Source organism: Idiotropiscis lumnitzeri, chromosome 8 (assembly GCF_059441095.1).
Source record: "Idiotropiscis lumnitzeri isolate Australia: NSW breed Sydney's pygmy pipehorse chromosome 8, RoL_Ilum_1.0, whole genome shotgun sequence".
Taxonomy (NCBI): domain Eukaryota; kingdom Metazoa; phylum Chordata; class Actinopteri; order Syngnathiformes; family Syngnathidae; genus Idiotropiscis; species Idiotropiscis lumnitzeri.
In genome coordinates, this window is record NC_142398.1 from 4,307,105 (window position 1) to 4,319,630 (window position 12,526).

Here is a 12,526-nt window from a genome sequence, read left to right on the forward strand (position 1 = left end):
TTACAAGTTAGTCTCCCGCACAGGCACATACAAACACTCACGCTGACACTTGGATGAAAATGTGGAGGTGAAAAGGCGCATAAGTGTGGGGCTTTCCCGGGCAAAATGAGGTGAAGCAAAGCTTTTGTGGCCACTAGACTAGCGTGTACATGCGTGTGCGTGTGTGCGTGGGTCTACGTGTGTTGTTTATGTAAGTACTGGAACTCTCTCCCAGATGAGATTCTCTACTGGATAATCGCAATGAAAATGTCGATCCTCTCATTCCTTCACGGCCTCTTTTCATCCATCCCTCCATCCATGCATAGTCTTGATCCGCGGCTCAGCGTCCGCTTCCTGCCATCCAATTTTAACATAGTGTGGAATCCTTTGTGATTGGACAACCTAAAATTGCACCCACTGATCTTACTTCTTCTACTTCTTCTTCAGCAACATCTTGACAATCTAGTTAGCAATTAGCCTTGAATGTGCGAAAGAATGTCAAAATTCCCACAATTCCAGGAGGTTCATGCTTGGATAATACAAGCTGGTTGAAGGCAGGAACAAGAGAGTGTGTGTGCGTGTGTGAGCATCATCTGCTATTTTTCACTCATAAATGGCGCTGCAGGCTCGCAGGAGGCGAGCCAACTAATCGCGTTTGATTGATTGTGTGTGTGAGAAAGTGACCTTCAAGTTTACAACGACTGCACATTTAGTGGGGGGAAAACTGCACAAAGGGAGGAAAAGCTACAATGTCACACACCTGCCTTGGCCTATTTTGTGTGAGAGGGAAAAAATAGAAAGAAACCAAAGAAAACAAAAAAACAAACAAAAAAAACAAAAGGATGAGTTAGTTCTAATCAATTTGGAAAATTTCAAAGTTACACAGCCATCATATGATTAAAACAGGGAAAGAGACAATGAAAAAGTCATAAAAAGTCCTAGCCAGGAAAGTATGTGATATACTTTGTGCTATATATCATCACAAACAGTCAGAGAGTAAAATAGTCATAGTCAAGAAAATTGTCATAGAACGTAAGAAAAAAAAAAAGTAAAACGTAATCTAAAAAGTCATTATCAAGAGTGCAAGACATGCTGCTTGCTGCCAACTATTTGAGTTCCACAAGCATAAAACGAATAACCAGAGAAAAGTGAAAGAACATTAAAAACTAATAAAATCGATATCAAGACAGTGCATGATATGCAGTTCTACAAAAACAGAAGACAAAATGATGACAAAAATAGACCTGATTTACGTCCAAATTTTATCTTTGCCATCAGAATAAGCTTCTTTTGTCCGGACAGTGTATGGTGTGCTGTTCGTCGCTGCACTTCTCAGGAAGAAGAAAAGATATTTGTGCAAAGTCATGTAACCCACAGTCAAGAAATCTCTCAAAAGTCATCAGAACTGTCCTCTAAAGTCATTGAAGGTCTCTGACACAACATTGTGTTACATTATTGTGTGATTAAATAACGAGAGAGAGAGAGCGGTTAACTTGCTTGTTAACGTTTACTATGACGACTCCTGTTTTCCTTACAACCCCACATTCCTGTAACAAGTCCCCTGATTGGCTGAGATAACAACATTAACTTTGATTGGTTATATTAACCTTTACATAACACATTGCATGGCCTGCTGTTGTACAGAATTTGGCGAGAAATACAAAGAACAACGATCAACGGCAAAGATGAAAGTCAGGTTAGCTGCTTGTACAACACATTACTTTCAAATGTTGTCCTTGTTTTTTGAATAAGCTTATTTTGTCAAAATAGTGCATGATGTACGCCACTCTGAACTCAAAAAGAAGCAAAAAATATATTCATAGTCAGTCATGAAAGGAAAAAAAACATTCAAAATGATAGTCATGGAGCACCAAGAATATTCATAGAAACTAATAAAAGGTTGCGGTGAAGAAAATGCATGATATGCTGTTATGAAAACATTTGGACAAATCTGCAGTTGAAGGTGAAAGTGAAAGTCCGGTTGGCTTTCTCAAGTCATCTACTCGTATTTTTGCCATCTTAGAAATAAGCTTCTTTTGCAGATAGTGCACGATATGCTGCTTGCTTCTATGTCTCTTTGACCAGGAATGGAAAAAAAAGTTGCAGAAAGTCATAAAAAGTTTTTTTTTAAAGGCATCAAGGTCAAGAATAATTATAGAAACTAATAAAAAGTCGCTGGGAAGACAGAGCATGATTGTGCTGCTTCTTACAACGCTTCTCTGAACTCACCAAGAATTATTTTAAAAAGTCGCAGAAAGTCATAACAGGCAAAAAGGGGGGAAAAAAAGGTCGAGGAGGTCAAGAATATTCAGACGAACTAATAAAACATAATGAAAATGATGCATGATATGCTGTTATACAAAATTTGGACAAATCTGTCGTTGGAGGCGAAAATGAAACTCAGGCTGACTTTATCAGGTCACATAATTGTATTTTTTTTCCCACCATCATACAAATAAGATACTTTTGCCAATACATGTTTCTTGCTTCCACACCTCTCTGAACTCCGCAAAAATATTAATTGAACCCCAAATGTGCATAAAAGGTACGGCAAAAGTTGTAACTTTCCTATTTGTGTCGTTAATCTGAAATAGTCCCAACGGTGCATGCCATGTTGTTATGTCTCCTCTACCACACTTAACATGACTTATGGCTAATGCATAAGAATAGGACAGAGTCACTTTGCAAACCAGATAACACTATGAATGCCTCACATTCTCACACTGGCATTTTTCCTCGACTGTAAAGCGACACTGCGAGTCAAGGGGGTGGGATGGGCTTATTTTCAGTTGGGGGGGGGCAGCGACGAGTGAGTGAGGGCATGGCGGAGACGTCGTCAAGGAGAGAGCTTTTCTATTTTGGCCCCGGTTGGCGGTTAAACTGGGGCGAGCTTGTCTGACAGGAGGCAGCATTGAGTGAGGGGTGGGGGTGGCTTGATGTGAAGGGCAGTGGGGGAACGAGGAGGCCTTATTTATAAAAGTGGAGCTCGGGAAATGGGCGCGGGGGAGGAAGAGGGGGGGGGTTCGAGGACGGAGGCGAGTTGAGTGTCGCATGGAGCAGGAGCAGGGCAATGACGGTGGAATCGAAAAGGTCGGACTGCTTCCATTCAGACGACAGCTTGACCTTGACAAAGAGCAGCAGTGTATGGACGCAAAACACTGCCTGCCTTAGCCGTCCTTTTGGCGTTACCGTTAGGGTAGACAAGTCTGATAACGTTGCCGTTTAAAGGGAAAAAACATCCACTGAGAACATTGAGTATGTATGAGTTTGTGTAAACGAGTGGCCAAAACCATGCTGTTCACGTTCAGGGCCCCTCCCCCCTAAAAATATGCAATAAAATGTCTAAACAATCTGCAAATGGGATTAAAACAGACAACGAGGTTGCTACCTAAATGGGCTGCCACAGGGTTAATCCCTCAAACAGGAAGTAATTGAGTTTTTTTTTTTTTTTAAGGAAGTAAACAATGTAACAAAGTATGAGACGAAACCTAAACTCCAAAATTCCATTTTGTGTAAATAAGCAGCCAGAATGACGCTGTTCATATCCGTTTACAGCTTTAAAAAAAAGTCTTATGTAAACAAAATTTCCATTTGGGATCACAACAGAAAGTAAACAAGAGGAAAGTAAAGATTGGTGTCATTTTGAAGTTAAAATTCCAAGTCCATCTATATCTAGTTTTTAAAGTTTGGTGGTTTCCAAACTTTGGTGGGTTTAAATGGGCATACTAATGCTTCTGCCTGTTTACAAAATGCTGCTGTTGTTGAAAACAGCAGCCAAAAACCAAGCAGTTCATAATCATTTTCATTTTAAAGAACACTAAAAAATAAAAGAAAAAACGAGTTTCTGCTAAACCAATTTTTGCTCCATAATCACTTGTACAAAGAGAGCTAACACTATGGCTTGCTCATTGCTTTGAACCAAAATGGCCGCCTTCCTGTGTCGTTTCTACTATGACTTATTGCAACTTTTGTAGGACTACTCATGAAAGACATGTCAACCAAATATTGCTAAGTGGACTGCCAAAATAGAAGTTTCAAACCAACATGGTAGACATTTTTCGAGCATGATTTCTTGAGACTTTTTGTGCGTCTCATGATAGACATGCCACAACCAAATGTCATGTTATTAAATAAATTGTTTTTTGGGGGGATTTCTTTTTTAAAGTTGCCAAACTAAACCCAAAATGGCCATTACAAACAAAAATGTCAGACTTCTTGCGTCTTTTCAGACATGGCTTATTGCGACTTATTTTTTGGTGGTTCTACTGACGACGGACATGTCTACCAAATTTCATATTGCTGAGTGACAAAAGTTTTCACAACCTAAACCCTGCCAAGCCAAATTTTACTGCCACTTCCCGTAGCATACCAGTCGAAGTCGACTTCTATTCCGCTTGTGGGACTTGAGCGTCTCGGGCGACTATCTAATTAAATCAGCCAATTATGCGGCTGGTTGCTCGTGGTAATAATACGTCCATTTAAGACAAATCATATCAGCGCGGCTGCAACGACGACACTTTATAAGCGTCTCTTCCTGCTTGAAAAACAGCCGACAGGCTACACCGTCACATTCCGGAAACGCAACGACAAGGCCGACGTTCACGTGTTTGGAAGCTCCCGCTGAGCACTCAGGGGTGAGCGGCAGGGCAAAACAACAGGAAGGACATGAAGCAACACACAAGCCGCCCTAAAAAATTGTGTGTGCATATGTGTGTGTGTGAATGCGTGAAAGTGCATGCACACACGTTGCTTGGGAAATTGTTCAAAAACACTCCAAAAATTGGAAAGCAATGTCTTCTGTTCTCTCCAGGAACAGTGTAAGCACAGCCAGCATCCTGTTGCGTGTGCGCGTGGGGGTGTGTGTGAGTGTTGCAGAACAGAGGAGGAACATCACGGCAACAGCGGCAAAATAAGGATGTGAGGCAAAGCGATTAGCTAGCTTAGCGTAGCCTTGTCAAAATGATTGGTCAGCTGGCATCCAATCCAGGGCACAATGAATTGGACACTTAGAAAGTATTTTCAACATCCACATTTAAACTAAAACAAACAAACAATAAACTGTATATCCATACGTAATGTGATTTATTTTTTTATTTTACTTTGTACTTACTATTAACCCGTTATTATTTTCCTATAATTGTAGCATTATTATTTTAGTATTCATTTGTATTTACATTTTAATTTTTTTAAATTAGTGCCATAAAATACACTCAATTTGCGTATTTTACTTATTTACTAGTCATCAATTGTTATTATATTGTAATTGTAGCATTTTTGTTTAATTAATTGTTTTATATTTTTTACCCTTCATTTTATTACAGCACTTACTTATTATACTCAAAAATCATTAATTTCTGACTTCAACTATATGTATTAAACTGTATGTACTAAAGTCGTTTATTTGACAATGCAACTTATTTACTAGTGATAACCATATTATAATTGCATCATTTTCAATTGCTATTTCATTTTAAGTTCATTTTCATTTTATTATATTTTTGTTGATTTTTCATATCAGTGTTTATTGTTTTTAATTTTCTCCTTAATAGTCATTTCTCAAGTGAAACTATATGCAGTCATTTACTTTGTATTTTACTTTGCTTCTCATATTTACTTTTTAAGCATTGGTATTAAATATAATTTTGTAATATTTTGCCTTATTATTTCTATTAATTTTATTAATGTATTCCTTTTACATAATTCTTGGTATGTATTGGTTATTTTATTCAATCAGCTTCCATAAAAGAGAACAGTACAGTTTTTTCAAGAAAACAAGCCAATGGAAAAGGCGTAGCTCGACATCAATGATCATTCAAAGAAATGTTGTATTTTAGGCTCTTTTTATTACAATAGAATTTAAAGTGATTTTAACGTCTTTTCTTATATTTTTTCGGTGCCCAACAAACACATTTTTTTCCAAATTAGTTTTTTTACAAACCAATGTGTAAGTGTGTTCAGTTCACTTTCGACAGTGTTCAGAGTTGTATCATCCGCAAATAGGATACATTTCAGTGTTTCTAGAGACATTGCATACAGTATATCATTCATGTATAATACGAAACATTTAAGGCCTGTTATAGACCCTTAAATTCACCTTTACTAACTTTTATTTTATATGAGTAAATTGAAGCTATTGATCATCGAAATAACTCAATACAACCCTCTTATACCATATCGTTCAAAATGTTTCAGTTGTATACTATGATCAGGAGTGTCTAAAGCCTATTTCTAGAGCTATAAAGGCAGTAACTGCATCTTCTTTTCCATCTATGCTGGTTTATGTCACTTTCACAGAGTGGTGCATCCAAAAATTTCAGATAGTCTTTAAAGGTACAGTTTGCAAACTCTCCATTGAAAATCATTGCACTTTTATTGCTTATAATATCCAAAAATGATGATCAATTGGCACCAAAATTCATGTGGACATCCTTGTTTATGACCACTTCAACAAATCAAAAGGATTAACCTCTCCTGGCTGATTTATATGAGAATGAGGAACTGTGGAAGTGAGCAGAGCTACATAGATTATGCTTTTAAGACGTGGCACATTGGGAGGTTGTTGTGCCAACGCCTTTTGGTTGAACGGCCTGAAGCTAAGTGTTGCTATTAGTCGTGCCGTTATCCTACTGTTAGCCGTGGAGGGGAAAAGGAGGCGGCGGATGAAGATCCATGCCCGCCTGTTGGCTGCCTGCTGCATGCTGTCAGCCGCCGACTGCCTCCTTCGAGTTGACACGACTTCAGCGTAGCTAAATGTCCGAAATATAACCAGCCGGGGTTCGTGTTTGCATTCTTGTTCTTGTCCGCTTCAGCTTGTGTAAGTGGAGAATTGATCTGCACGGTATTTTGGATTTTGTGGAAGTGATCACATGAGCTGATCTTGAAGTTAATAAATCCAAACTATTGTGCAGAATGCTTTTATACTTTCACAGCTTGAAAGTGGACAAGACTAGTAACGTACTTTTGCATTTTGGTGGCGATCGTTCGCCGTTTTAGACAACAGAACTCACAATCCATCCATCCAAACATTTTCTGCCGCTTATCCGGGGTCGGGTCGCCGAGGCTGCAGCTTATATTACAATATTACCTCGCTTGCCTCCCTGCTGCGACGTACACTGCTGAAGTCGAAAAAAAAATCTTATAAATAACATATTTGAACTTGTTTATTTTTGGGCTCAAGAATTCCTTTGGGTAAATTATAACCAGTATAGAAAAAGAAACTAGTAAACTAATTTGCCATAACTTTTCAATAACGTCTTTATCTGTTGTGTCGGGTATAGTCACATTTTTTTACTACTATCCAGATTCCTTGTGTATTTTTATTCTGGTTCAGTAATGTGCAATAAAATGACTTATTACTTGATTTTATAATATTTACTTATTTATTTTTATGTTTTATTCTCAATTTCAGCAGCTTTAAGCCCTTAACTTTGGCATTGATTTAGAATTTTTGTGGATTTTCAGCACAACAGCCCTCTTGATTTGGAATCTTTGTGGTGCAACATAGGGATTTTAAGGACTTTCCGCTTTTGAATTTTTTTTCCTTGCCACCACAACCACCCACAATACACAATACACACAAACGGAGTTCCGAACCCGGATCTTCTCAACTGCAACGCAGCCCAAATTTACCACGGTAATTGATTAATATATACAGATTAAAAATCACATTCATGGTGGGGAAAGTTTTGGAATGCTTTATTGCACATCATATAACTGCCATTTAAACAAGGGTGTGCAGACTTTTCATATCTGCTGCGCGATTAATGTTTTTGCCTCTGTGTTGATTCAGGGTCGGTATCGAGGTAAGTTATGCAGGTATAGCACGAAAGTCAGAATTATGGAATCCGGGTAACATTATCACCGCGGCTTAACTTAATGTTTAGACCTATGTGACACTTCCATCCATCCATTATCTGTTCCGCATCTCCTAACAAGGGTTATGAATGTTAAATAGCTTGGCAAAATAAGACTTGTTTGACCTATTTTGAGTGACAGACAAGATTTAGATTTTTTTTCTATTGGAAGAACAGCAGCTTGTTTCTTTGTAAGTAACAGTTAAACAATGTTAAAAACAACACACCAATGCAATTTGGACAAAGTGTGATGGCTTCAAAGCTGAAGCTGGACTGAAATCCCGTGAAAGTAAAAGAGGAATAAGTGAAAATGTTGAAATTTGGCATGTGGAAAAAAAATCTCATAATGGTTTTAATCAGTCAAGGAATATGGAAGGACGGTATTAATGTACAGTCTGCAATTTTAATGTGGAAAAATGTGCACTGTTGTGCAGGTGTCAATTTTTGTAACGTTTGAAATAGTTTCGAAGTCGATCTGAAAGAGAATTTTGATATATGTGGAAGTTTTTGCGGAACGTCTCATTGGGAATGAATGGATATGGAATTCTGGGAAAATTGAAAATTAGATATCAGGAAAAATAACCGGGATGGTGTGAATTTTTGACACATGGCCCCCTGAAATATGATTGACTTGAATGACTTGGATATTTTAAAGAATTTACAGGAAATTTTCACACCTTTCCACCCGTTCTCCATACGGAACATGTAATGAAGGTTTATCGTGGTTTTCCGGAGGATTTTACTAGATTTGTTAAAAAAATAAATAAATAAACAATAATAATAATTGGGAGGAGGCGGGATATGAATCAGAGGGCCACTCAAATTGCAGCCCATAGGCCACCTCCAGTTGGGCTTCCCTAGTCTCTATACTCCCACAGTGTCAACAAGCTAAAAGGTTTGCATATTAAATTAAACAAGGACATTAGTCTATTTTTCCGGACATTTTTTAGGCTGAAAGTAGAGATTTTACAACACTGTGTGACTGATCGTGATGCCAGCCTGGAAGAAACAATAGGCTACTGTCTAAGCTTTTTCATAGGGTGCATAGAAAATTAGAAGATGGTGGGCGACAAGATATATGAGTGGTTTCTAAGGAAACAACATAAATTCGTGCTTAATCTACCTTATAATAATTATTTCCATTGTGGCTATTGAAAAATGTTATATATATATATATATATATATATATACACATGTGGGTGTGTGTGTGTGTGTGTCTGATGTTGCCAATATTTTAGATGTCTGTGTGTGCATGCAAGCATATCTTATTGAATGTAAAAATGGATTTTGATCGTTGATAACATGCTCCCACGTTTTTGTGTTGCGGACCTCCTAACATAGCCTTGGCCACCCGATGCCCCGCCCCCCAGGATAAAAGTCTAGCTCCAGCACTGGCCAATATTTAGGTGCCTTTTCGCGAGATCGGAACCGGGTGGCCCGCAAATAGTGAAAATCTGCATTGAACCGAAGTCCGTGTTCAATTTCTCCCAAAAATATGGCAATAAACATCCAATAAACGTTTTCCACCAAAAAAACAGGGGATGCCCGCCCCCCAGCTCACACACACAAAATTAATCCGTGAATAGGAGAAGCCACGGCTGCCAAACCGCAAGTATGAGGGCTCCACTGTACTGCATTTATGAAGCTCTTAGGCACTACAGTAAAGACTGTCATAATATATGGAAAGGTAGCGCAGGCCATCTGTGCACTGTGCTTCTTGCTATTATCAACTTCATCCAGCATCACACACGCACGCACGCACGCACACACACCATCTCCTCTTACCCATCTGTGCTTGTGTCAGATGTCTTTCATGGGTCCACTGCGGATGATAGCCTGGCCGCCCGTCCGACTCTAACCCGCACAAGGCGCCGCATCCCCGGCTGGGAGGACCCTGCTGCGGCCGGGGAGGAGAGCCGCAAATCCGAGGCTCGGATGATCTCGAATCGACGGCTGCGGCGGCGGCTATAATCCTTTCTCTCCTAATTCGCGAGGATGGAGGGATGAGGCGGGACGTGGTACTGGTGGTGGCAGCGGTGGGGGTGCCTTCGCCTTCGCGGGGGTGTCGACCGCCGATGTCCGCCGTCCTCTTGGACCGATTAAGGTGCGTGTTTCCCGGCCTCCGCCTGTACGCCTTCCTTCCTCCGAGTCCTCTTCCTCCGTCGTGCAAAAACAACCAAAATAGTCCGGCTCGTCTTGTTCTTCAGAGGCAATTGACCATCTTCGCTGCAGGTTAGAAGGAGGGCGAATGAAGGCAGCAGCAGCAGAACCGCGAGAGGAGAGGAGAGCTCCGCCTTCCCCAGTCACGCCGCTGCTGACGAGGGACGGCGGGGGCTGCATAGAGGGTTGGATGGAGGGGGGCCAACCACAGGCGGAGGTGAAGGATGGGTGTGGGGGCGGGGGGCGAAATATGAGAGGGGGCTGGCGGATGAAAAGCAGGAGGAGGAGGTTTGGTAAAGAACGTCCATGTTATTTGTTCTGAGATCAGGAGCGTCGTGACAAAATCTGTTCGGAAGGACCCCCCCCTCCCTCCGCTTCATGACTGCAGTGCTTCATGGTGGTGGTGGGGAGGTAAGTGGCGACCCCAAACGCAAAATAAAGTGAAGAACATTACCTTATGTAATTTTATCGGTGGGACGGCTCCACAGAGACCCCCCAACACACATGCGCAAACACACACACACACGCACACACATCAGATTTGTCTTCCCATTTCCCAGCTCTGGATCGACACCCATGCCTGTGATTAAAGGAAAGGCCTCCTCAAAGACCCCAAAACCCCCTTCCCTTACCCCACTAACATAGATCGTAGCTCAACCGCCTCCCAGGAATCCAACACATGATGCGAATATGAGCAGGCCAGTGCCATTTTTAGATTTTTTTTTTTTTTTAACTCCAGTTGTGGGGGTGAAATTGGCAGAGTGTATCACCAAAGCAGGTGGAATAATAAAATAAAATTAAAAAAAATCTACATGTGCTTTGACTTGAAGGTTTTATGTCTTGCATGATCTTGAGGTTTAAATCACACGTTTCTCAAATAATTTTTACGGCCATTGAAGTGCAGAACCCAAAAACACTTGTTTTGTGCCGTATTGTTTTTGTTTTGGTGATGAAATACAACTACAGTCATGTCATTATCCGCACCGCTTATCCTGTACAGGCTCACGGGAGGGTGCTGGAGCTTATTCCAGCTGACTACGGGCAAAAGGCGCACTACACCCTGAACTGGTTGCCAGCCAATCGCAGGGCAGACATAGAAACCGTCACAGAGTGGGAACCAAACCCAAGCTGCCAGTACACAAATCAGGCGGATGTACCACTACACCATCAGTGACCTGAAACTCGACAGTATCGGAGTGAAAACCTACAACAAACAGATTCACATCATACATTCACTCACTCAATATATAAATATATATTTACATACATACATATGTAGGTTCGAGTCACGCTTAAATGTTGACCACAACTAAGCAGTTGGTTGGCATGTGTGAGAGAATAGCATGTGAGTCAGTCTGGTGTAAAAAAAAATAAAAAAATGTCAGGCATTTCTTGGGATAAATGAACGCACTGTCAAAACCCAACCGACCATGAAGACTGAAAGAAACACAATGATAAGGCATCAAGTCAATAAAGGCAAAGAATGTCTTCAAACTGCATACAGGCTCAGAAGTGTACCAAGCGTGTGACACTTTGACCAAGCTCGCTAATGTTTAGCAGACGCATGCACGTACGATGCACGTACCATTTGTTACTATGACAACTTTATGGCCCAGCAATAATACGACAAACAATATTCACAAGAGGACCCTTGACCTCTCGATAGTTCAAGCTGAACTTTATGAGCTCAAATATATATATATAATACTTGGGTGCTCATTTTTGGGGCGGGGTTGACAAATTTTAAAAAAGGGTTTGATTAACAAAGGCCGGAAGTTGATTTAAGTCTGGCCCACAAATTGGCCCCCGTGCGTATGTGGAACCTACTTGTGAAACAGGGAAACGACAAAAATTGTCTCAAAAGCGCCACTACTAACTGATCGTGTTTGAAGAGACTGCCACAGACAGAGAACAGAGGGGAGGTTTCCAACACACCCAATTCAAATGATAATCAGCAAACTTTGAGAAGCCCAATAACAATCCGGATAATTTGAATCAGGTCTGTCGAAAGAGGGAGACATCTAAAACAGGCTGGCCAGGGGATCTCAAGAGCAGGCAATCCTGGTCTACATAGTCTCTGTTTATGAAAACATGCATATTATGTATCCGATTTTGCAAAAACTACAATGTAATGAACAACAAACATGTTTATTTTTATAAATGGTGTGCATCTGTGGGTTAGCTCATCAAATCAGATGTTTTTTTTTCAAAGTTGATTTTAAAATATCACGGAGGGCCACATGCGGCCCATGATCCACAGGTTGCCCACACTGCTTCACTTGGACAAATGACAGCCTTCTTGACAACACCTCTTCAACATTTTGCGACACTTCTCACCGTGACACTTCTAACCGCTGCCACACTTGCAGATGTTTGTACACACACCATCCGACACATACAGCAAATACTCCAAAAATGTTTACCTCATTGAACAACCGCCTCGTCTTCAGAAAAAAATGTCGACTTCTTCTTAACGTGCTGTTGCTCCAGGTAAATAATCAGCAGTGCTTTTAAAGACAGAAAGAGTAGTGTGC

General features: G+C 40.5%; 1 protein-coding gene across 2 annotated transcripts in view; it reads right to left on the bottom strand.

Moving 5' to 3' along the window:
* The window catches only part of mgat3b (beta-1,4-mannosyl-glycoprotein 4-beta-N-acetylglucosaminyltransferase b), a 62,562-nt gene extending 50,036 nt beyond the window's left edge, over positions 1-12,526 (bottom strand). Inside the window, exon 1 of one of the 2 annotated variants that reach the window (XM_088302419.1) lies at positions 12,416-12,526. In XM_088302419.1, coding sequence (XP_088158545.1) covers positions 12,416-12,420 — 5 coding nt within the window. In that variant the 5' untranslated portion in view covers positions 12,421-12,526. Of the gene's footprint in view, positions 1-9,617; positions 10,123-12,415 lie in introns of those variants that run through there. The other variant, XM_088302420.1, reaches the window with a different exon arrangement.